The 27,626-nt window shown below is 41.6% G+C and overlaps 1 protein-coding gene across 1 annotated transcript in view; it reads right to left on the reverse strand.

Moving 5' to 3' along the window:
* Positions 1–2,231: 2,231 nt before the first annotated feature.
* The window catches only part of TRPC4 (transient receptor potential cation channel subfamily C member 4), a 520,170-nt gene continuing 494,775 nt past the window's right edge, over positions 2,232–27,626 (reverse strand). The window contains exons 10-11 of the mRNA XM_073583258.1: positions 13,957–14,046; positions 2,232–11,417 (exon numbers count right to left, since the gene is read on the reverse strand). Coding sequence (XP_073439359.1) covers positions 10,731–11,417; positions 13,957–14,046 — 777 coding nt within the window. The 3' untranslated portion in view covers positions 2,232–10,730. The remainder of the gene's footprint in view (positions 11,418–13,956; positions 14,047–27,626) is intronic.

Below are 27,626 nucleotides of genomic sequence, written 5' to 3' on the forward strand. Positions count from 1 at the left end.
CAGTTCGTACAAAGGAGTGGTTACTCATTAACATAAAGGCTGAACTTCTTATCTAATTGGTCAGTTTAAATACATGAACATATATGGGTGTCCGACCTAAGGTGACTTAAGTATCAGATGATATACTGCCCCTTGTCTTACAATGTCAGCAAGACTCCAATATCGGCTTGGACCATCTGGCCTAACTTCCTCTTCTGTATTGTCTGGGACAAATGTCACAAGACAATGCTCTGGCTTCATGGGGTTAGGTCATCTTTAGCAACTGATTACAACAGCTGACATGTGCCAGGGAAGATGTGGTCTCAGCGCCGGAGCCCACATCAAAGTAGGGATTCGGATGTGAGTGTATTATTATGCCCAATGTCAGAAAGGAGTTTTAAAAAGCATTTACAGTGGGCACGGAAAGTATTCAGACCCCTTTAAATTTTTTACTCTTTGTTTCATTGCAGCAATTTGGTAAATTCAAAAAAGTTTGTTTTTTTTCTTATTAATGTACACTCTGCACCCCATCTTGACTGAAAAATACAAGAATGTAGAAATTTTTGCAAATTTATTAAAAAAGAAAAACTGAAATATCATATGGTCATAAGTGTTTAGACCCTTTGCTCAGTATTGAGTAGAGGCACCCTTTTGAGCTAGTACAGCCATGAGTATTCTTGGGAATGATGTAACAAGTTTTTCACACCTGGATTTGGGGATCCTTTGCCATTCTTCCTTGAAGATCCTCTCCAGTTCCGTCAGGTTGGATGGTGAACGTTGGTGGACAGCCATTCTCAGGTCTCTCCAGAGATGCTCAATTGGGGTTAGATCAGGGCTCTGGCTGGGCCAGTCAAGAATGGTCACAGAGTTGTTCTGAAGCCACTCCTTTGTTATTTTAGCTGTGTGCTTAGGGTCATTGTCTTGTTGGAAGGTGAACCTTTGGACAAGTCTGAGGTCCAGAGCACTCTGGAAGAGGTTTTCATCCAGGATATCTCTGTACTTGTCCACATTCCTGTTTCCTTCAATTGGAACCAGTCATCTTGTCCAGCAGCGTCACTGCGTTTCTGAAGCCAGGTGTAGTGCCCGCCTCTGAAGCAGGATGCATACATCTGGATTCAGAGGTGCACTGCGCATGACCAGAAGTTTAGAAGATGGCTTCCGGTCATGCGGAGTGCGTGCCTCTGAAACTGGGAAGCGTACACCCGACTTCAGAGATGCAGTGACGATGAGTGGCGATGACGATATGCGTGCAAATTATGTTATCACATCCATAGGGACGTGACAACATGGAAAGAGGGCCGGCTAGTGTGAGGCAATTAACGCCACCATCAACTAGTCAAAGCCCTCATTAGCATAACAAACAGGGGAAATATAAATGCTTTATTTAAACCTCATTTTTACAGAAAAATGTTATACAGGGATGGTTAGGCAGGAAATGTACTCATAAATAAGTGAATGCAGCTGGGTTGGAGGGCATGGCGGACCTGACACGTTCCCTTTAAAAACATAAAAATGTTCTGTAACTCTATTTTCTTTGGTTAAAATAAAGAATAAGAAAAAACAAATTTGGTATCCTACCCCTTTTCTAAAAGTCTGATATATTAAAATATAGAATTGATTAACCCAGTCGCTAAATGCTCTAAAGATTTTTTTTTTAAAAATCAAGACTCCAAAATAGCTTTTTCTTTTGTCACCTCACCTCTTTAAAAAATATAATACTAAGCAATCAAAGTATGTGAATTTATTTATAGAAATGTATATGAAATGGCATCAGTAAAAACGCCAGCTCAACAAGTCTACTCAACAGAAAAATAAAAATGTTATGGTTCTCTAAAAAGGCTGCACAATTTTTTTTTTACAATACTCCACTGCACGGATGTGAGACTTCAAGCATTGTGTGAATGATGCAGGATAGAAGAGGTGGCTTCTGAAGGGACTGGGGCAGCGCTGAGTGAGACCTGGATTCACCCATTCGATCGTGCAATTTACATGCAACATGGGACATGAATAAAACAATTTTTTGAAGGCATGTTGGGGCACTTATGATTGTTTAATGGGGTTGCAGGAACTTCATTTACATGCTTATGAATATGCTTTCCATGCTTAAATAGTATAAATAAATCAGACCTGTTTGAAAAATTAGCGTCACAGCCAAAGTCGTGTTACAGCCTCGGCCTAATTGTCATAAGATTTGACACTCGCCTTGAAAGTGATGCATTTTAAGGAAAAGTAGCAACAACATAAAGGGGTAATTTAATTTTAGAAAATGTATTTATTTGTCATTTATTATGCTTTGTTTATAACACCATCATATTTTGCAGCACTTTACAGACATCATCACTGCTGTCCCCATTGGGGCTCACAACCTACATTCCCTATCAGTATGATTTTCGTGTATGGGAGGAAACCGGAGAACACAAAGGAACTGACGGAAACACCATACAATCTCCTTACAGATGTTGTCCCTGGTGGGATTAGAGCCCAGGGCCCCAGTGCTGTAAAGTAACAGTGCTAACCACTGAGCCACCGTGCTGCCCTAAGCAAATAACGTTTATGTACAGTAGAAAGAAAATGGTTGCAAACACTTCTCATTGTCTTTAAGATTTTTGCCTGCAGTGATTAAAATTGGAACCTGCGTTGTTTTAACATTTTATTGAAAATTGAGATGTAGGGAAAATTACAAAATGGTATAAGTTTCCATCATTCAATATTTGTTGACTACTTAAGAAGTTATTCAAATGTAGAAACCAAAGTAACAAAGGATTCCCAGCCCTTAGAAAAGCGCTCCGGCTTATTCATATTGACCAGTGTCTATTGGCTTATACATTGGTTCTCGTTAATGGGCCGAAATGGGATTTAAGTTAAGCAAGATACTGAATGAACCAGAAAAAATAACGAATCATTTTTTAAAAATTACATTAACACAATATTATGTAGCAGTAAATAATCGACAGCGTTCCCAATGTGATGTGGGTGAAATCCACAGGAAAAGCCACATCATATATTTATTCTGTATGGCAGTAGAGTCATTTTGTATGGTGATCACCTTGTAAGAGAAGTACCCGGTCAGGCTTAAAGTGGGGACAGTGGGCTAAATTTAGGTATTCATCAAACTCTTTGCCCCATTTAACAAGATGTGAATTCAGCCCTGCAACTTTTGCAAAAGGTCTATGAACTATAGTCTAGTTTGCTTGGAAATTTATATCCTACAAATAAACACTGAGTGGCAAGAGTTATGCCTGGGTCACATGACCATTTTTCTCTCATCCGAGAATATCCGATCATGCTAATCACACTCTGATCAGAGTTTGATCAAAGTGTGATCCAAGTTTCTCGGATGAAAAAAAATAAAGTAAAAATAAAAAAGTTTCTTCATATTCTCCATTCAGTCTGTCCGTGAAAATCACATTGCACTCAACGGCTCCATAGACGTGAATGACTGAGTGTGCTCCGATTAGGCTAGGTTCACATTGCGTTAGGGGCATCCGTTTAACGGATCCGTTAAACGGACGCGCTAATGCGGATGTAATTTTTTACATATTTTATGTGACGTATACTGTGATGACAGGTAGGTTACGTCTGAGAGTGGACCCTCTGGATCGCAGCACTGGAGCTCCCGGGGCTGAGTGCGCCAGGTGGTGCCGACCCCTATACAGGGGCCGTTAGGGGCAGGCCCTCGGAAGACAGATGCCGCGACTGCTAGAACCAAGAGGGGTGGCTCAAAGGACTGAGTGAGGGGTGCAGGACTGAGAACAGAATGCAGAAGGGAGTAGGAAGTACAGAGTGGAGAGCAGGATGGAAACATGGAGTATAGGACCAGGCACAGAGAGGGGAGTACGGGACGGAGACACGAAGTACCGGACTTGGCACTGGGGTACAGGACGGAGACACGGAGTACAGGACTGGGCACTGGGGTGCAGGATGGAGACACGGAGTACAGGACTGGGCACTGGAGTACAGGATGGAGACATGGAGTACAGGACTGGGCACTGGGGTGCAGGATGGAGACACGGAGTACAGGACTGGGGACTGGAGTACAGGACTGAGGAGAGAGAGTGAGAAGGGGAAACCCCTAAACACTTGGCCAGGATACCATAAGGAAAGGCACACAATAATCAGGCGTCTCCACCATGTTGGAGACGCCTGATATACCCCATGCTGCTGGCTGATTGGGCGCTCAGGCTTCTGGGTGGGCGCTGCAGGGTTAAGAGACCTGCAGAGCGCGCACCTGTGGCCAAAGGTGCCCGCACGAAGCAGGCACGCGCCGGACAGAGGGGAACGAGGAGGGGGTGGGCACAGTGCGGCGTGGCGAGCGCCGGTGAGTATAGGTGGCCGCGGGCCCAGCCGCTGCTGGGACGGCGGCGGCTACCACCGCCGACGTGACATTTTGCGACCTAGCGCTAACATATGCTCTAACACATGGTAGCATTTCGTTACCATGCGCTACCATGCGTTAGCCATACAGGTCTATGCACAGCGAACGCGTATGTTCAATGTGCGCTAGACCAGACGCACCCTTGGACGCTGTAGACCGCGTTCGAGGGTGCATCATGAAGTAACGCATCATCGCTAATGCATGCCGATTTTGGCATGCCTTAGGATGCATTACTATTATTGCTGGCAATGGGTGCGGTAACGTATCCGTTACATAGCATTAGTGCCGCTATGTAACGGATGCCGTCAGCGCATTGCCCACAACGCAATGTGAATCCAGCCTTATCCTCATTGAATAACATGGGGATGAGTGCTATCCATAAAATGATGGATAGCACCCATCCATTTCTTACGGTTGAGTGCTTGAGCCCTAACAAGGCAGTGTTTACTGTGGGTGACTGTGCATCATAGTAGAGATTTAGCTGAAATGTTTAGAACTATATTTAAAAAACAAAGTATAAATGTTTTAACTATAATTTCATAGTGAAAATTAGAAGAAAATTAATAAATGTTAATAATTAATACTGTTCCTATTATTATAATTACTATACTTGTTTCATCTACAGTATAACATTATATTTTTATAATAATTTTATTTATAGTTTTTCTTATTTGATTTTTTAAATATATTTCCTTTTCCAATGGTCTCTTCTAGGTCTGTCATTTCTATTCTTTTTACTATGAAGGAATTGTTCTCTGTTAGTTAACGTACCCACGATGAGTTTTCAGTGAGTTTTTGATGTTGCAGATTTTCTGCAGCATTTCTCAACTCATTAGGTAAATTAGGTTACTTGTGTTTTTTTTCATTGTGTTTTTTAGTGTTTTTTTACATGCATTTTTATTGTATTTTTTAAGCTTATCTACCTTTTGGTTCGTCATGTTTTTAAAAAATCTGTTTTGTATTGGAAACTTCCTGTTACTTTAATATTATATTATATATGATATACTATAATACTTTAACAATATGTTAATAAAACTTGATAAAGTCGAATTAGTCGTGAGCAGATGTGTTATTTACCTACAGATTCTCCTTATTTCATTCAAGCCTATGTGGAAAATCCACCAATAAAATGCAAGAAAAATTGAAATGTTTCAGATTTCATAAATGCAGAGCAGGTCAGTTTACGCTGCGTAAAAAAAAAGCATACTTTAAGTTCTATGTAAGAAAAGAGTGTATGTAATTTAAGATCGTCAAATATCAAAACCATCAAATAAACGTAAAAATTCTCAATTTTTATTGGATATACTTAAAAATGGAAATAATCCAAGACGAACACACAAATAAACAAAAATACATAGTCGATGATTATCTACCCTAAAAATCGACTAGGTAGCACTATTGTCTGGGTCTACTGTGCTGTGGAGGTTGGCACCCTAAATGATACAACAAATGGCACCCCCGCTCCTTGACGGCTATGCCTGCATATCCCTATATCTGGTAATTTTTTCCTGAGGAAGGAGTTCTGTGAGACGCTGAAATGCATAGAATAAAGACCACTGTATTAATAATCTGAGTTTTTAGTGATTTGCAGCGCGGATTGTCTGACCACATTTTTCCTATCCTATAAAGTATCTGTGTCCAGGGATAACTGGAAAAAACAATACATCAAGATCACTACATGAAAAAAGAGGGGGGTAGATAAACAGGGAATTCCTTTAATTCCTGATATGAACAGCATAAAATGCAAGCATTATATGTACAGGACACCAAAACTGGACATATCTTGAAGGGAAGGTATATCATAAGCACTATACAAGTATACAAAACATCAAATATAGATAAATATATAAATCCAAGCAAAAAAATCTAATAAGACAGGATACCCCATATCATTCTTTGTGTACAGTATATACTGTATATAGGGATAACCGAGAGATTTATCAGTACATCTCATTATAGCCACAAACAGCAATCTATGCAGTCTGCAGAGGAGGAATGATAAAGTGCCAGTGGCTTGATAAAGTGCCAGTGCTTTTATAGCTGGTTTAACCAAAAAGCAAAGCAGCAAAATGTTCACCTGCCATTGGTTGTCTAGACATGATTAAGTGATAAAGCGTCAAAATATTTATGACCTGTGTGATTGTACGAAATGGTTTTAAAAAAATAAATAGATTCATACCATACATTGGCTATCCCAACTGGAAAAGTGGGCAGCTTAACTAACCATTCTATCACAAGTAGTTATAGATGAATAAAGTGTCTGTGCTTTGCAAATACACTATATGATAAAGTTAAAAATAGGGATTACTTATCCAATATGTTTTGCCCCAATTTGTTTCCCCATAGGTGGTTCATCAGGAGGCCCAGATAATCAGGATAACTAGATATGAAGCTAGATAGAGGATACAAGATGCTGTTCTGTGTGCTGTGTGTGTTGTATCAGTTAGGGTGCCAACCTCCGCAGTAATGTAGACCCACACGATAGGGCTGCTTAGGGCATTTTTTGGTGGATAATCATGGACTATATATTTTCGTGTATTTGTGTGTTTGACTTGGATTATTTCAATTTTAAGCATATCCAAGAAAAATGATAATTTTTAAGTTTTCTTAATGGTTTTGATATACGCTCCATCCACTTTGCTAAAACTGTAAGCAACCTCATATTTTTTTGAGCAGCGTAAATAGTCAGCGTCACAAACGTTCCAAATACTCATCATGGGAACTTGTGCACACAAGGTCTTTTTTTAGGCAGGTCGGCTGCGAGGCCTGAAAAAGTTCTTTCAAAATACAAAAAGGAAACTTATGCATTGCAATGTCAAAAAGACTGGCTGTGTATACAGTGTGTGTATGTGTTTTTGAGCTTCTTTTAACCAATTCAGGCTTTGAATGCTGCAAAGCTGAAAGAAGTGACCTGACCATACTTCAGATGTTTTCCTGCATGAAAACACCAGTCACTGTCTTATAACACCAGCGACAAATCTGTCCCCAAAAATGACAGAATAAGCTACAACAAAAATGCTTCTGGAAAAACACAACCGGCATTTTCCTGAAGTGTCTTCTGTTTGAAAAACTCAAGAAGGACACCGGCGTTTAAAAGACATCAAGCACACATATCCTTATTGTTTCCTGGGGAGCCCCTTACAGGATCTCAAGAATCCCAGATTACCACTAGACCTTCACTGAAAACACTGTTGAAAATCATAGCTACACATAAAACTGCTCTGCTACATCCAAGAAAGACAATTAGCCAGCTGTCATTCTGTTCATTCATAAAGGCAATGTTGGCCGTCTAACTTTGTTTCCCAGTAAAGTCTAGATCTGTGGGAAGTTTAGGGCCATGTTGATTGCTTCTCAAATTGAAGAAGGTAAATTTAATTGCTTTTCGTTTTGACAACTTTCACATACACAGCCCAATTTTAGAATCTGTATTAAGGCCACAATGACTGCAACTTCCGAGTTTCTATTGAACTAAGCTTAATTCACTGTTGCATTGAATGGTGATTTAAAGGGAACCTGTAACATTGTATATGAAGTTCAATTTGTGGGTGGCATGGGATAGAGAACGAGAAGCAAAACTTCATGACATATTGGTTTGTTGGTAAAGATCCAGTGTAACTTGTATGTATATGAGTCCAGTTGGAGGTTCTACTCTACTAGTGACTGACAGCTATCTTTGCTTGGACAGTAACACAGGGAATACTGTCAATCACTGAGTAGGACCACCCACTGGTCTCATATGCATACAAGCGTCAGAGATTTCAATGAATAAAATGTGAAATTTTCTGAAGCATTTCCTGCAAAACTGTAAATCAATCTGATCATTTCTTCCTGCTCTATCACATCCTTCCTGCAGTTCAGATATCATTTTCAACATTACAGGTATCCACTTTAAATTCAGTTGAAATTCAGGCGGTCTTGGTATTGCAGCTTTCAAATGAGTTTTCCACAAAAGAAATTTTATCATCACCAATTTCAATAATAGACTATACATTTCTTAATGGTGGAGGGCCTACCTCTTGTTCGCAAAATGTGCGTCCTGATCCCGCATATTAGCTTTACTACTGCCAGGATTTATGGAGAACATCTACTGCTCTATTGATGTCTATGTAACTGATGGAGACAGCCGAATGCTGTACTAAGCTACCTCTATCAGTCTCATAGGCACTAAATGGAGTGGCAGAGGTTATGTTTGACCAGACACCTCCAACAGCAGTGAGATAGAATAGAGGATTGAGACACACATTCTCATGAGTGGTGGGAGAACCAGTGGAGGATAGCAGAGAAAAGACATTGACGGCCAATCCTGAGATACTGTATGTGATAAATGTATTTTTATAACAAATCCACTTTAATGTTGGTGCTAAAATATGGACAAATAATTTCCATCTAAGAGTGGCCACAGTATTCTGTTCTATGGTTTGATAGCTAACATTTATATTTAAGTAGGAAGCATTGAGTGTATAGCATTTATTAACAGAAATTTTTAGTAAATTTGTCAATTCATTGGTTACCTTGTATTCATAAAGGGAATCGATTAGTAGTATCAACCCCCCCTAAGACATCTATATGAGCATGCAAGCCATAGTGAGTAGAATGAAATGATTCTTTGATATATGCGATATCTGCAGATTGGCAGTCTGCTCTCCTGATCTCACTGGAGAGTGGTGTTTGATTATAACTAGCACAGTACCACAAAGCTGAGCATTGTTTCACTACAAACACATGTGCAGCTGCAGTTGTCCTTTCAGAGGGCTTCAGCATCTATCACACAGGTAGCTATTTTTGGGGAAAGGGCAGTACAGCAGAGGTGACAACACTTTGAGTAGAGAGCTGCAGTTGCAGATGTGTTTGTAGTGAGAAAAAGCTCAGCTCTGCTGCACTAAGTAGTTATAATCACACACAGCTCTGCAGTGAGATCAGGACAACAGACTGTTGGTCATTACATTACTGACACTTCTAACACTCCCTTTCATTTAAAATAAACTCTGGAGGTAATTTTTCAGGGAGATCTGTGTCCGGCCTAGAGATCTTAACAGCAAATTTACATATTAAGGAAAACACAGATTTTTCTGGAATAAGAAACTGTATAGCAGATATCAAGGTAACATTTTATTCAACTCTTTATGACCTGCATATCCATGTAGACGACTTAGGAGGCATGACCGAATGGACAGATTCCCTCTATGTTAAATCCTGTAATGATACACAAAGCTGCTGCATTCACTATTCTAGAGGCTTCCTAGTTGAATTTTCACCACAGCCTGAGCTGGCTTAATTTTTTCACAGCAGAATCATCTGTATACCAAGCGCTCAATAGTACCAGTAATCTGATGGATGACAATAAATTGTCCCACTGTCTTAATGGGATCAAATAAACTGTTGGGAGTGTGCCTGGCCTCAAGCTTCTTGACCTGTTTGAATAATAAGCCGAAAAATTGTGGGTGCAGCTTTGACGTATAATTCTAGCTGACATTCATAATATGTATACAATATGTAATGCAGTGTATTTGAAAGTTACTCTATGCCATGTGTATAAATTAATTTTGATAAAGTGATGATTAACAGAAAACATTTTATTGGAAATTCTTAAAATTAGTACAAAGAAAAGAGGAGGAAACACTCTCTTGTACCTCTGATAGTTGTCATTTACAGGGTTTCCGTCTTCCGTCGCCTACTACTTCTAAGATAACATTTCTACAGTTTCCATCCTAATCTGTGGTAGAGCCCAAAGCCAACACAATCACACAATTCCAAAGATACAAACTATTCAATAACAAGAATGGTCTATGAGGTCTTTTTTTTACCACCACAATGTTTTCTCTTCCCCGAGAAGTACAGTGAAAACTATGAAAAAAAAAAAGTGAGGCTCCACCTTTACGATCCGTACCCTTTGCTCCCATGTGGTTTTGTGCAATACACAATGAAACACCCTGTACATAGAAGAACATATTTACTAATATTCCCTGAGCTTCATGTCTAATTCCCTCTGTAGAACCATCTCACCATTAATACATTACAATAGATGTCTTCACTTACATCCTATCAAGAAATAATGTACAATAGTGTTAACAGTAACAGTTTTCTTCAATGCGTTCAATAAGATTATTTTGCATAGTCTAATATATGAAGGTACTTATATGGATTTACTTATATATTGATAGTAACTACAGTTTCTGCAAAAAAAAAAAATCTAAATGCTAATTCCTTTTGCCAACCCTACATAATTCCTACTCTGCTTTCGAAACCCAATAGTTGGTCATTTCTTTATAAATAGTCGTCATGCCCCAAAGTGACAATGCTTTAATCAGTCATGTAAGGAATTATTAAACATTCCAAATGCACTTAAAATATCATATGTCATATGTACAGATGATGGTCACAGTTTAGTAATAGTATCTCCTTCTGTGGAGGGCTCTTCTTTTGTGCTTTTTGAATCTGACGGTAGTTCTTTGCTCGATGTGTATTCGACATCATGGAATCGACTTTCCTCTGTTAAACTGTAGCCACTGGCAGAAGGCTCTGATGGTAGACATTCCAAGGAATCCATACGACCTGGAGTTACTGCACATTGTTCATCCAGTGTGTTAACATTTAATTCCTTGCTATGTTCTTGGCTCTTTGCGGAGTTAAAAGTTTTTTCTGTTGGGCTAGATATTTCTTTCTCCAGAATTTCCTCGGAAACCGAGTAGATTTTAGCAGAGCTCGGTTCAGTGGTAGTAGTTTTTACATGTCTGTGAAAAAGCCCAAAGCTTTTTATGTCTTTGGCAAATTGAATTTTCTTCGGCTTTTCCTTCGCAGGCTGTGAAGCTAGCAGAGCTGTGCCATTGCTCACATTGTTATGCTTATCGGCGCTTATCTCTCCCGTTCTGGGATGAATCATCGTGGTTATGTCAAAGAAGCTGAAGTTTTTCTTCTGCGTTCTACTTTTATTTTCTTTGGGTATACTTTTCTCTTCTGCTTCCTCTGATACATTGTTCATTTTAGTGTTGTGAAAATTTAGCTTATTTCCTTTTAACAATCCCAAGACTTCAAAACGGAAGCTGGAAATATCTTGCTTTAATTCCTGTGAAAAATTTCAAAAAATCAACGTCATCACCAGGGTAACAATATAGGAATTTTGTATCTCTCTATAATACTGCCTCTAGTCTTCTATGCTTTCTATAGAGATAGTCATGTCATAAAAGGATTAAAAATCTAATCATTATTTCTTTCCCCAGCATGAATTTATGAACTCACATTTACTATCAATCAACCCAAGTACAAACTATAAAACAAGACATTGTTGCCAATCAAGGCACTGCAGCAGGCTCGGACTGGCCCACAGGGTAACAGGGGAATCTCCTGGTGGGCCACTGTGCAGATATGAGCCTCCAACCCCACTCTATGGGCAGTACTTGGCATAATTCACTTGATCACTCTGTACATAAAGCAGCATCTCATCATTCATTAACCAAACTACCCAGTTTATTATTATATAGAGATATAGATACATTTGTGAATGAGGGTAGTGTAATACTTGTATGCAGGTGAAAAGTGGGCCCCCACAATCAATGTTACTGGTGGGCCCTTAGCACCCCAGTCCGACACTGCACTGCAGTATAATCTGTACATGTTTCTAATATTTCCTCTTTCTTGCAGAGATTGCTATCTTTCAGAGGAGCTAGAACTAGAAAAAATGTATTTCTAGGGTTTAATATATCCATAAAACAGTAAAACAGAGCAAGGCTGGTTTCACATTAGCATTTTTTTGCGCAGCGCATCGTGCGCGTCCATGCGCATGCGTCATGCGCACCTATGCTTAACATGGGAGCGCATGGTCTTGCGTTTGCAAGTGTTTGTATGCGTTTTCGTGCGCATGTGTTTTTTAAGGTGTGCACCTAGGCGCGCGATAAGCAACCTGTTACATTTTTGGGTCCGTCCAACGGCGTAAAAAAAACGCATGTGCATACTTGCGCCGGAATGCGACAAAATAGTGCATTACAATCTATGGGAACGCAGACATGTGCATGGACTTGCACACGCCTGCATTAAAAAACGCATGCGTTTTAAGAGTTAACATGGCTAGAAACTGGTTAAAATGCATGCGCCTAAAAAACACAAATGCATGCAAAACGCATGATGCTTTTTTGCATGTGTTTCTATTACGCATGAAGTGCTGCGCTAAAAAACGCTAATGTGAAAGTAGCCTATTTAAGTCATATATATATATATATATGCTAAATACACATAGTGTGCAACCAGTTGAGTTACTAGATGGGCCATTCCTTCCTATCACTGCCAGGCACTCCTAGTGTGCTTCCCTCTCTTGCACGCTGTCAGCGTCCGAATCGATCGCGCATCACAGCCAGATACTCCTACTGTGCTTCCATCTCTTGCACTGCTCAACTCCCCCCACTAGACATCACAGCCAGGCACTCCTATTGCACTTCTCTTTTTTGCACCCCTCCATTTCTCTCCATCGCACATCCCAGCCAGGCACTGCTACTGTGCTGCCTTCTCTTGCACCCCTCTACTCCTCACCACTGTGCATCCCAGCCAGGCACTATTACTGTGCTGCCTCATTTTGCACTCTGCTACTCCCCCCTCACTGCGCATCACAGCCAGGCACTCCTATTGTTCTGCCGTATCTTGCACTTTACCTCTCCCCCACCGTGCATCACAGCTAAGCACTCCTACTGTTCCCTATCTTGCATCTTACCACTCCCCTTACCGTGCCTCATAGCCAGGGCAATCCTATTGTTCTGCCCTATCTTGCACCTTATCACTCCCCCCACCGTGCATCACAGCCAGGAACTCCTACTGTTCTGCCCTATCTTGCACCTTAATACTCCCCCCACCGTGCATCACAGCCAGGAACTCCTACTGTTTTGCCCTATCTTGCACCTTAACACTCCCCCCACCGTGCATCACAGCCAGGAACTCCTACTGTTCTGCCCTATCTTGCACCTTAACACTCCCCCCACCGTGCATCACAGCCAGGAACTCCTACTGTTTTGCCCTATCTTGCACCTTAACACTCCCCCGACCGTGCATCACAGCCAGGAACTCCTACCCTATCTTGCACCTTAACACTCCCCCCACCATGCATCATGTCAAGGCGCTCCGGCAGTGCTGCCTGCTCTGACATGCTGAGATGAGGAGGCACTGCAATAAGGCCTGGCTGTGATAAGAGGGGCAGGAATCGATTCAGAACAAGTGGTAATGCAGGAGGGCCTGACACGTTTGCATTTTGTTCTTCTTGCGTGACCTGCATCACAGGCCACTCTATAGGCCTTGTAACATACGTTACACCTACTATGGCTACTGTTCTGATCCGCCACCTAAGAAAAACCCTCTTTAAATCTGTAAATGACAAAATGAATGATCTGTCATTAGCATATACATGTAATAAAGTCAGAGGAAAATTATGTAAATTATATTGGAGAAAATACTGGATAAATACAAGTTACCTCCCTCCTCACTCACATGATTAGTGTACAATATGTAGATGTGATTGATCAGTCTATTATTCACACTGAATAATGGTAAGGTTAAATTAGCTAATCTAAAGAATAAAACAACCTTAATACAATAAACAAATGATGAAATCGCAGACAAGATACCTTAAAGTTTTCTTCTGTTAACCCTTCTTCAGTCTTAGCGTCCCTGATCATTGCAGCAACATATCTCTTAACAAGATTTTTCATAACCTCCTGAGACAAGATAATAAGATACTTGAAATGTTTCATTTTCCAGCATGATTAATCATTAAGTTAAAGATACTAATGCCATAAAACTAGTGTAAAAGGAAAACGAGTTTTGTATATGAAGAGCGATAGGCTGCAGTGGTGATACCACATATACAGCCTGTGTGCATCTGGGTACTGTCGGCAAGAGAGTATAGTAGTAGAATACGAGTAAATAAAAAAGGGGAGGAAAGCTCCTTTAAGGCAGATGTAGACCTAAAATATTTTTAATAATAAGATTTTTTTAACCATTACCTTCAGACCTTACAATCTGTTGGAAGTTTCAAATTGCACAACTGATGACTCGCAAGAAGTTTATGCAGACGCTTTGCCCCTCTCATGTTTTTTTACATGAAACTCTCCTTCTCTGATTGGCAGTTGTTTAAATGCCTAAACCTCACTTGGCAGCTAAATATATATATATGTGCTTATCACAAAATTAGAATATCATCAGTTCTTCAATACAAAAAGTGAAACTCATATAGAATATAGAATCATTACAGAGTGATCTATTGCATGAGTTTATTTCTGTTAATGTTGATGATTATGGCTTACAGCCAATGAAAACCCAAATGTCATTATCTCAGTAAATTAGAATAATTAACAAAAAACATCTGCAAATGCTTCATAAGGATTTAAAAAGGTCCCTTAGCCTGTTTCAGTAGGCTCAACAATCATGAGGAAGACTGCTCACTTGACAAATGTCCAGAATCCAGAAATTCACACACTCCACAAGGAGGGTAAGCCACAAAACGTCATTGTTAAAGAAGCTGGCTGTTCACAGAGTGCTGAATCCAAGCATATTAATGGAAAGTTGAGTGAAAGGAAAAAGTGTGGTAGAAAAAGGTGCACAAGCAACTGGGATAACCACAGCCTTGAAAGGATTAAGAAAAGGCCATTTAAAAATTTGGGGGAGATTCACCAGGAGTGGACTGTTGCTGGAGTCATTGCTTCAAGAGTCACCACACACAGACGTATCCAGGATACGGGCTGCAAGTGTCGCAATCCTTGTATCAAGCCACTCATGACCATTAGACAACTCCAGAAGCATCTTACTTGGGCCAAGGAAAAAAAGAACTGGACTGTTGTTCAGTGGTCCAAGGTCTTGTTTTCAGATGAAAGTACATTTTGCATTTCATTTGGAAATCAAGGTCACAGACGATGGAGGAAGAGTGGAGAGGCCACAATCCAAGCTGCTTGAGGTCTAGTGTGAAGTTTCCACAATCAGTGATGGTTTGGGGAGCCATGTCATCTGCTGGTGTAGGTCCACTGTGTTTTATCAAGACCAAAGTCAGTACAGTTGTCTACGAGGAAATTTTAGAGAACTTCATGCTTCCCTGCGCCAACAAGCTTTTTGGAGATGGAAATGTCATTCTCCTTCAGTACTTAGAATCATAGAATCATAGAATCGTAGAGTTGGAAAGGACCTCCTGGGCCATCTGGTCCAACCCCCTGCTCAAAGCAGGATTCGCTAAATCATCCCAGTCAGATGTCTGTCCAGCCTCTGTTTGAAGACTTCCATTGAAGGATAACTCACCACTTCTCGTGGCAGCTTGTTCCACTCATTGATCACTCTAACTGTCAAAAAGTTTTTTCTAATATCTAATCTGTGTCTCCTCCCATTCAGTTTCATCCCATTGCTTCTAGTCTTTCCTTGTGCAAATGAGAATAAAGTTGATCCTTCTACAATGTGACAGCCCTTTAGATATTTGTAGACAGCTATTAAGTCTCCTCTCAGTCTTCTCTTTTTCAAACTAAACATTCCCAAATCCTGCAACCTTTCCTCATAAGACAGGGTTTGCAGACCGGTCACCATTCTGGTCGCTCTTTTCTGAACTTGCTCCAGTTTGTTGATGTCTTTTTTAAAATGTGGTGCCCAAAACTGGACACAATACTCCAGATGAGGTCTGACCAAAGAGGAGTAGAGGGAAATAATGACTTCACGTGATCTAGACTGTATGCTTCTGTTAATACATCCTAGAATTGCATTTGCCTTTTTTGCTGCTGCATCACACTGTTGACTCATATTCAGTCTGTGATCTATTAGTATACCCAAGTCTTTTTCACATGTGCTGTTGCTTAGCCCTATTCCTCCCATTCTGTATATGCTTTTTTCATTTTTATTGCCCAGATGTAGTACTTTGCATTTTTCCCTGTTAAAAACCATTCTGTTAGTTGCTGCCCACTTCTCCAGTTTATTTATATCTTTTTGAATCCTCTCTCTCTCTTCTCTAGTATTAGCTATCCCTCCTAGCTTTGTGTCATCAGCAAATTTAATCAGTTTACCCTCAATTCCTTCATCTAAATCATTGATAAAGATGTTGAACAATACAGGGCCCAGGACAGAGCCCTGTGGCACCCCACTTGACACATTCTTCCAACTGGATGTGCAGCCATTTACGACCACTCTTTGGGTCCGATCACTAAGGCTGGTTTCACATTTGCGTTTTTTAGCGCTGGAAAAAAACGCATATGTGCGCATGCGTTTTTTCCCCTATATTTAACATGGGTGTGCATACCTGCGCGCTTGTAAGCGCATGTATGCGATTTTCATGCGCTGCGTTTTTTTGGGGTGTGCGTTTGTATTTTCCAGACGCAGCATGTTGCATTTTTTGGCCCTGCAAAAAAGCGCATGCGCACATATGCGCACGTTTTGTGCTAAAAAAGGCCATTATAGCCTATGGATGCGCATATGTGCGCACTGGCATGCTCATGTATGCGTTTTTTTGCATATGCGTTTTTTTTTTTAACCATGGAATTTAGGGGTTTGGGTTAGAGTTAGGGTTAGTTAAGGGGGTTTAGGGTTAGGGTTAGGGTCAGGGTCAGGGTTAGGGTTGGGGTTTGGGTCAGGGTTAGGGTTAAGTATGGTTTGGTTAAGGGTTAGGGTCAGGGTTAGGGTCAGGATTAGGGTTAAGTATGGTTTTGTTAAGGGTTAGGGTCAGGGTTAGGGTTAGGGTTAGGGTTAGGGTCAGGGTTAGGGTTAGGGTTAGGGTCAGGGTTAGGGTTAGGGTCAGGGTTAGGGTTAAGTATGGTTTTGTTAAGGATTAGGGTCAGGGTTAGGGTCAGGATTAGGGTTAAGTATGGTTTGGTTAAGGGTTAGGGTTAGGGTTAGGGTTAGGGTCAGGGTTAGGGTTAGGGTCAGGGTTAGGGTTAAGTATGGTTTTGTTAAGGATTAGGGTCAGGGTTAGGGTCAGGATTAGGGTTAATTATGGTTTTGTTAAGGGTTAGGGTCAGGGTTAGGGTTAGGGTTAGGGTTAGGGTCAGGGTTAGGGTCAGGATTAGGGTTAAGTATGATTTGGTTAAGGGTTAGGGTCAGGGTTAGGGTTAGGGTTAGGGTCAGGGTTAGGGTTAGTAAAGTCATGGTTTGGGTGGTGTGAGGGGCCACCTAAAAATGTTGGAAAAAAACGCAAACGCGGTAAAAACGCACTAAAAACGCATACAAACGCATAAAAACGCTGCGTTTTTTTCATGCATGCTCATAAAAATGCTTGAAAAAAACGCAGCAGTTGTATGCTTTTGTATGCGTTTTTTCAATGCGTTTTTTTGCGGGAAAAACGCGCTGCAAAAAAAAGCAAGTGTGAAACTAGCCTTAGCCAGTTATGAAACCACCTAACAGTTGCCTTGTCCATTCCATACTTAGTCATTTTTTCAATAAGGATTGTATGAGATACTTTGTCAAATGCTTTGCTGAAGTCAAGATATACTATATCTACAGCATTTCCTTGATCCACCCAATCAGTGATTCCGTCATAGAAGGAAATTAAGTTAGTTTGACATGACTTATTAGTTACAAACCCATGCTGACTCTGTTTAATCATTTCATTCTTATCCAGGTACTGACATACATGTTGTTTAATAATCTGTTCAAAGATCTTTCCTGGTATAGAAGTCAGTCTCACCGGCCTATAGTTGCCTGGGTCCACCTTCTTCCCCTTTTTGAAGATAGGAACAACATTTGCTCTTCTCCAGTCTTCTGGGACTTCTCCTGTTCTCCAAGAATTTTCAAAGATTATGGAGAGGGGTTCAAAAATTTCTTCTGCTATCTCCTTCAGTACTCTGGGGTGTAATTCATCTGGACCTGGAGACTTGAATTCATTTAGGTTAGCTAAGTGTTTCCTCACTATCTTTCTGTTTATAGATATCCTGTATTCTTCTATTCCCTTAATAGGACAGTGAAGAACAGTTGATGTTACATTTCCTTTCTGAGAGAAAACAGATGCAAAATAGGAATTTAAAAGTTCGGCCTTCTCAACATCCTGTCTTACCATTTCATCATTTTCATCCTGTAAAAATCCTATAGCATCTTTGACTTTTCTTTTACTTTTGACATATCCCCAAAATCCTTTATTATTGCTTTTGACATCTCTTGCAAGCCTCAATTCATTTTCAGCTTTAGATAATCTGATTTGTGCCCTGCAGGTTCTGCAGACAGCATTATATTCTTCTTTAGATATGCCTCCCTCTTTCCATTTATAAACATATTTTTTTCTTCCTTTTTAGCATGTGCTTAAGTTCTGTGTTCATCCATCCTGGTTTCCTTAAATGCTTGCTATTCTTCCCTCTTTTCGGAATTGTTAACAATTGTGCTTTGAGAATTTCACTTTTCAAGATTTCCCATCCTTCCTGGACATTTTTGTCTTTAAGGATATCCAGCCATTGGATCCCTCCAATTCTCTTTCTGAATCCCTTAAAATCTGCCTTTCTGAAATCTAACCTTGACGTCTGAGTCTTCACAGGTCTTCCTCCTCTAGTTATCCAAAATTCTAAAATAGCATGGTCGCTACCTCCTAGGGTCCCAGCCACTTTTACCTCCTCAACCATTTCCTCCCTGTTTATAAGGATTAGATCCAAGGTAGCAGTTCCCCTTGTTTTCTCCCCTACCTTTTGGAAGATAAAGTTGTCAGCAAGAGAGGATAAGAATTTCCTTGACCTGTTAGTGTTGCCTGAGAGAGATTCCCAACAAATGTCTGGATAGTTGAAATCTCCCATGACAACTATGTCCACACTGCCAAAATACCAATACCTGGTTTAAAAACAACAATGTCACTGTACTTGATTAGCCAGCAACTTGTCTGACCTTAACCCCATAGAGACTCTATGGGATATTGTCAAGAGGAAGATGAGAGACACCAGACCCAACAATGCAGATGAGCTGAAGGCTGCTATCAAAGCAATCTGGGCTTCCATAACACCTCAGCAGTGCCGCAGGCTGATCGCCTCCATGCCACGCCACATTGATGGAGTAATTGATGCAAAAGGAGCCCCGACCAAGAATTGAGTCCATTTACTGAACATGTGTTTCAGGAGGCCAAAATTTCGAAATTTAAAATAATTTTTCAAGCTGATGTTAAAAAGTATTCTAATTTACTGGGATAATGACTTTTGGGTTTTCATTGGCTGTAAGCCATAATCATCAACATTAACAGAAATAAGCACTTGAAATAGATCACTCTGTTTGTAATGACTATATATATATATATATATATATATATATATATATAATATATGTTTTACTTTTTGTACTGAAGAACTGAAATAAATTAACTTTTTGATGATATTCTAATTTTGTGAGGAGCACCTGTGTGTGTGTGTGTATATATCTATAATATAACGCTGGAAGTGTCACTCTGTCCGAAGCCTTTATAGACTGTGCAAGCGTGATGTGCCTGCGCAGTCTGGCTCAAGACAGAAGAAGGCATCCAGCGGTACAGGGAGTGTGTATGGTGCCGGAGATAACGGTAGACACTGAATGCATACTGCGATCTCCGGCGCCATACTTACGTACTTACCTGACAGAGAGGAGCGTTGTAGCGGCTCTTCTCACCGGAGACCGGGGCAGGAGTTTGCATCAGAATCGCACATGCGCATAGCGCTATCAAGCACCATTTTACTGAAGACACAATTGCTGTGTGTCTTCAGCAATAAGGCGTTGGACAGCGCGGTATGGGCATGAGCATACTCCGACGCCACACTCCTCCCCCACACTCCTCCGGCAGAACGGGACAGTGCTGGAGCACAGGAAAGAAAGTTGAGTATAAATGTTTTTTTTGTATGTGTGCAGTATAATAGGGGTGAGGGGGACCATACATATCAGGATAGGGGGGTGAGAGGTAGCATGCATACCAGGATAGTGGGTAAGGGGACTATGCATATCAGGATTGGGGGGTGAGGGGACCATGCATATCAGGATAGGGGAGTGAGGGGTAGCATGCATACCAGGATTGGGGGGTGAGGGGACCATGCATATTAGGACTGGGGGTAAGGGGACTATGCATAAAAGGATAGGGGGGTGCGGGGACCATGCATACCAGGATAGGGAGGTGAGAGGACCATGCATTCCAGGATGGGGGGGGGAGGGGACCATGCATACCAGGATAGGGGGGGAGGGATTCCATGCATACCAGGATAGGGGGGTGAGGGGTACCATGCATACCAGGATAGGGGATGAGGGGTCCATGCATACCAGGATTGGGAGGTGAGGGGTGCCATGTATAGCATGATTGGGAATGAGGGGACCATGTATACCAGGATTGGGGGGTGAGGAGGTACCATACATCCTACGATAGGGATGAGGGGGGACCATGCATACCAGGATTGGGGGGTGAGGGGACTATGCATACCAGGATAGGGGGTGAGGGGTACCATGCATAACAGGATTGTGGATGAGGGGACCATGCATACCAGAGTTGGGAGGTAAGGGGTGCTATGTATAGCAGGATTGGGGATGAGGGGACCATGCAAACCAGGATTGGGGGGGGTGAGGAGGCACCATACATCCTAAGATAGGGATGAGGGGGGACCATGCATACTAGGATTGGGGGGTGAGGGGACTATGTATACCAGGATTGGGGGGTGAGGGGGCCATGCATACCAGGATTGGGGGGGTGAGGGGACCATGCACACCAGGATTGGGGGTAAGGGGACCATGCATACCAGGATTGGGGGTAAGGGGACCATGCATACCAGGATTGTGGGGTGAGGGGATCATGCATTCCAGGACTTGGGGGTGAGGGGACCATGCCTACCAGAATTTGGGGGTGAGGGGACCATACATACCAGGATAGGGATGAAGGGGTACCATGCAAAACAGGATAGGGATGAGAGGGTACCATGCATACCAGGCTTGGGGGGTGAGAGGACCATGCATACCAGGATGACGAATTGGGTGCCATGCATAGCAGGATTGGAGGGGTGAGGGGACCATAAATACCAGAATAAGGATGAGGGGGCCATGCATACCATTATAGGGATGAGGGGTGCCATGCATAGCAGGATAGGGATGAGGGGTACCATGCATACCAGGATAAGGATGAAGGGTGCTATGCATACCAGGATAGGAGGGGGCAGCACATACTAGGATGGGAAACCATATACCAATAAAAATGCTCTCCACCCGGGTGTAGAAAGGGTTCAATAGCTAGTATATATATATACAGTGGGGCAAAAAAGTATTTAGTCAGTCAGCAATAGTGCAAGTTCCACAACTTAAAAAGATGAGAGGCGTCTGTAATTTACATCATAGGTAGTGTTGAGCATTCCGATACCGCAAGTATCGGGTATCGGCCGATACTTGCTGTATCGGAATTCCGATACCGACTTCCGATATTTTTTCAATATCGGAATTCGGCATCGGAATCGGAAGTTCAGTTGATTGACGGCCTGACGTCATCATGATGCGCGGTGTGTGCGCATCATGATGCGCCGTCATTTCGGGCCTTCCGGGGGTCTCTGCCGGCCTGCCGGGGGGCTGTGCCGGCCTGCCGGGGGGCTGTGTGGACTGCCCGGGGTCTGTACCGGCCTGCCGGGGGGCTGTGCCGGCCTGCCGGGGGGCTGTGCACCCTGTGGGGGTCTGTACCGGCCTGCCGGGGGGCTGTGCCGGCCTGCCGGTGGTCTGTGCACCCTGTGGGGGTCTGTACCGGCCTGCCGGGGGGCTGTGCCGGCCTGCCGGGGGGCTGTGCTGATGTCCGGGGGTCTGTGCAAGCATCGTCCGATGGGACTACAAGTCCCATCGGGCGATGCCTGCTACCATGACAGTGATTGACACATTAGCCAATGATGGGACAGTAGTAGTCCCATCATCCGGCTAATGTGTTAAATGTTAAAAAAAAAAAATACTACATACATACTACATGCTACATACATACTACATGCTACATACATACTACATATATACTACATACATACTACATACATACTACATGCATGCTACATACATACTACATGCTACATACATACTACATGCATGCTACATACATACTACATGCTACATACATACTACATGCTACATACATACTACATATATACTACATACATACTACATACATGCTGCATGCTACATACATACTACATACATACTACATGCATGCTACATGCATGCTACATACATACATGCATGCTACATACATACTACATGCATGCTACATACATACTACATGCTACATACATACTACATGCTACATACATACCACATACATACTACATACATACTACATACTACATATATACTACATGCATGCTACATACATACTACATGCTACATACATACCACATACATGCTACATACATACTACATATATACTACATACATACTACATGCATACTACATGCATACTACATACATACTACATGCATGCTACATACATACTACATGCATGCTACATACATACTACATGCTACATACATACCACATACATACTACATACATACTACATACTACATATATACTACATGCATGCTACATACATACTACATGCTACATACATACCACATACATACTACATACATACTACATACATACTACATGCTACATACATACTACATATATACTACATGCATGCTACATACATACTACATGCTACATACATACCACATACATACCACATACATGCTACATACATACTACATGCATACTACATGCATACTACATACATACTACATGCATACTACATACATACTACATGCTACATACATACCACATACATACTACATACATACTACATGCTACATACATACTACATATATACTACATGCATGCTACATACATACTACATGCTACATACATACCACATACATACCACATACATGCTACATACATACTACATGCATACTACATGCATACTACATACATACTACATACATACTACATGCATGCTACATACATACTACATGCTACATACATACCACATACATACTACATACATACTACATACATACTACATGCTACATACATACTACATATATACTACATGCATGCTACATACATACTACATGCTACATACATACCACATACATACTACATACATACTACATATATACTACATGCATGCTACATACATACTACATATATACTACATGCATGCTACATACATACTACATATATACTACATGCATGCTACATACATACTGCATGCTACATGCATGCTACATACATACTACATACATACTACATATATACTACATACATACAATACATTCATACAATACATACATAGACATACAGTACATATAACATAGAGTAACATACTTACCAATACTTGTCACATTGTTCCCCGAAGCCATTGTCTTTTCCGGAATAAATATTAACATAACAAACCACAAAAATACTCACCCACGATCCGAAGCAGTCCACGAGTGTGTCCCACGACGATCTTGGGTAGAGAACTGCAGCATCAGATGATGCTGCCGTTCTCTACGGGCTGCAGGAATCCAATGACGGAAGGTAGGTATCCTTCCGCACTGTATTCCTCCGCCACTTAAAAAAAAAAAGTCCCTAGTCTCACTTTATGCCATTGCTGTGTGGGAAAGTGGCGGAGGAATACAGTGCGGAAGGATACCTACCTTCCGTCATTGGATTCCTGCAGCCCGTAGAGAACGGCAGCATCATCTGATTTGTTTGTTATGTTAATATTTATTCCGGAAAAGACAATGGCTTCGGGGAACAATGTGACAAGTATTGGTAAGTATGTTACTCTATGTTATATGTACTGTATGTCTATGTATGTATTGTATGAATGTATTGTATGTATGTAGTATATATGTAGTATGTATGTAGCATGTAGTATGTATGTAGTATGTATGTAGCATGCATGTAGCATGCAGTATGTATGTAGCATGCATGTAGTATATATGTAGTATGTATGTAGCATGCATGTAGTATATATGTATGAATGTATGTAGCATGTAGTATGTATGTAGTATGTATGTGGTATGTATGTAGCATGTAGTATGTATGTAGTATGTATGTAGCATGCATGTAGTATGTATGTAGTATGTATGTAGTATATATGTAGTATGTATGTAGCATGTAGTATGTATGTAGCATGCATGTAGTATATATGTAGTATATATGTAGCATGTATGTAGTATGTATGTGGTATGTATGTAGCATGTAGTATGTATGTAGCATGCATGTAGTATATACGTAGTATGTATGTAGCATGTAGTATGTATGTAGCATGCATGTAGTATGTATGTAGCATGTAGTATGTATGTAGCATGCATGTAGTATATATGTAGTATGTATGTAGCATGTAGTATGCATGTAGCATGCATGTAGTATATATGTAGTATGTAGCATGTAGTATGTATGTAGCATGCATGTAGTATATATGTAGCATGTAGTATGTATGTAGCATGCATGTAGCATGTACTATGTATGTAGCATGCATGTAGTATATATGTGTTATGTATGTAGCATGTAGCATGCATGTAGCATGCATGTAGTATGTATGTAGTATGTATGTAGTATATATGTGGTATGTATGTAGCATGTAGTATGTATGTAGCATGTAGTATGTATGTAGCATGCAGTATGTATGTAGCATGCATGTAGTATATATGTAGTATGTATGTAGTATATATGTAGTATGTATGTTGCATGTAGTATTTATGTAGTATGAATGTAGCATGTATGTAGTATGCATGTTGTATGTATGTAGCATGTAATTTTTTTTTTTTTTTTTTTACATTCAACACATTAGCCGGATGATAGGACTATTACTGTCCCATCATTGGCTAATGTGTCAATCACTGTCATGGTAGCAGGCATCGCCCGATGGGACTTGTAGTCCCATCGGACGATGCCTGCACAGACCCCCGAAGCCTGCACAGACCACCGGCAGGCCGGCACAGCCCCCCGGCAGGCCGGCACAGCCCCCCGGAGCCTGCACAGACCACCGGCAGGCCGGCACAGCCCCCCGGAGCCTGCACAGCCCCCCGGCAGGCCGGCACAGCCCCCCGGCAGGCCGGCACAGACCACCGGAGCCTGCACAGACCCCCTGGCAGGCCGGCACAGCCCCCCGAAAGGCCCGTACAGACCCCAGAGAGGCTGTACAAGGGCAGGAAAGGGTTTTTCTTATTCCGATACCGGAAGTCCCATAGACTTGAATGGGACTTCCGGTATCGGAATCGGCGATACCGATACTTTTTTTAAAGATCGGCCGATACCATCCGATACGATACTTTGAAGTATCGGACGGTATCGCTCAACTCTAATCATAGGTAGACCTCAACTATGGGAGACAAACTGAGAAAAAAAAATCCAGAAAATCACATTGTCTGTTTTTTTTTCATTTTATTTGCATATTATGGTGGAAAATAAGTATTTGGTCAGAAACAAGCAATCAGGATTTCTGGCTCTCACAGACCTGTAACTTCTTCTTTAAGAGTCTCCTCTTTCCTCCACTCATTACCTGTAGTAATGGCACCTGTTTAAACTTGTTATCAGTATAAAAAGACACCTGTGCACACCCTCAAACAGTCTGACTCCAAACTCCACTATGGTGAAGACCAAAGAGCTGTCAAAGGACACCAGAAACAAAATTGTAGCCCTGCACCAGGCTGGGAAGACTGAATCTGCAATAGCCAACCAGCTTGGAGTGAAGAAATCAACTGTGGGAGCAATAATTAGAAAATGGAAGACATACAAGACCACTGATAATCTCCCTCGATCTGGTGCTCCACGCAAAATCCCCCCCCGTGGGGTCAGAATGATCACAAGAACGGTGAGCAAAAATCCCAGAACCACGCGGGGGGACCTAGTGAATGAACTGCAGAGAGCTGGGACCAATGTAACAAGGCCTACCATAAGTAACACACTACGCCACCATGGACTCAGATCCTGCAGTGCCAGACGTGTCCCACTGCTTAAGCCTGTACATGTCCGGGCCCGTCTGAAGTTTGCTAGAGAGCATTTGGATGATCCAGAGGAGTTTTGGGAGAATGTCCTATGGTCTGATGAAACCAAACTGGAACTGTTTGGTAGAAACACAACTTGTCGTGTTTGGAGGAAAAAGAATACTGAGTTGCATCCATCAAACACCATACCTACTGTAAAGCATGGTGGTGGAAACATCATGCTTTGGGGCTGTTTCTCTGCAAAGGGGCCAGGACGACTGATCCGGGTACATGAAAGAATGAATGGGGCCATGTATCGTGAGATTTTGAGTGCAAACCTCCTTCCATCAGCAAGGGCATTGAAGATGAAACGTGGCTGGGTCTTTCAACATGACAATGATCCAAAGCACACCGCCAGGGCAACAAAGGAGTGGCTTCGTAAGAAGCATTTCAAGGTCCTGGAGTGGCCTAGCCAGTCTCCAGATCTCAACCCTATAGAAAACCTTTGGAGGGAGTTGAAAGTCCGTGTTGCCAAGCGAAAAGCCAAAAACATCACTGCTCTAGAGGAGATCTGCATGGAGGAATGGGCCAACATACCAACAACAGTGTGTGGCAACCTTGTGAAGACTTACAGAAAACGTTTGACCTCTGTCATTGCCAACAAAGGATATATCACAAAGTATTGAAATGAAATTTTGTTTCTGACCAAATACTTATTTTCCACCATAATATGCAAATAAAATGAAAAAAAAACAGACAATGTGATTTTCTGGATTTTTTTTTCTCAGTTTGTCTCCCATAGTTGAGGTCTACCTATGATGTAAATTACAGACGCCTCTCATCTTTTTAAGTGGTGGAACTTGCACTATTGCTGACTGACTAAATACTTTTTTGCCCCACTGTATATATATACATACACAGTATATATATATATATATATATATATATATATATATATGTATAAATGATATATATATATAAATCCAAGCACACACATGCAAACTGCTTGGTGACAATATAAGTTAATGCTATACAGTGGTAAATTTATTGTCATCAGTAGTGTTGAGCATTCCGATCCCGCAAGTATCGGGTATCGGCCGATACTTGCTGTATCGGAATTCCGATACCGACTTCCGATATTTTTTCAATATCAGAATTCGGCATCGGAATCGGAAGTTCAAAGTTGATTGACGGCCTGACGTCATCATGATGCGCGGTGTGTGCGCATCATGATGCGCCGTCATTTCGGGCCTTCCGGGGGTCTCTGCCGGCCTGCCGGGGGGCTGTGTGGACTGCCCGGGGTCGGTACCGGCCTGCCGGGGGGCTGTGCTGATGTCCGGGGGTCTGTGCAAGCATCGTCCGATGGGACTACAAGTCCCATCTGGCGATGCCTGCTACCATGACAGTGATTGACACATTAGCCAATGATGGGA

Source organism: Dendrobates tinctorius, unplaced genomic scaffold (genome assembly GCF_039654945.1).
Source record: "Dendrobates tinctorius isolate UK_male_01 unplaced genomic scaffold, ASM3965494v1 ptg000075l, whole genome shotgun sequence".
Classification (NCBI taxonomy): domain Eukaryota; kingdom Metazoa; phylum Chordata; class Amphibia; order Anura; family Dendrobatidae; genus Dendrobates; species Dendrobates tinctorius.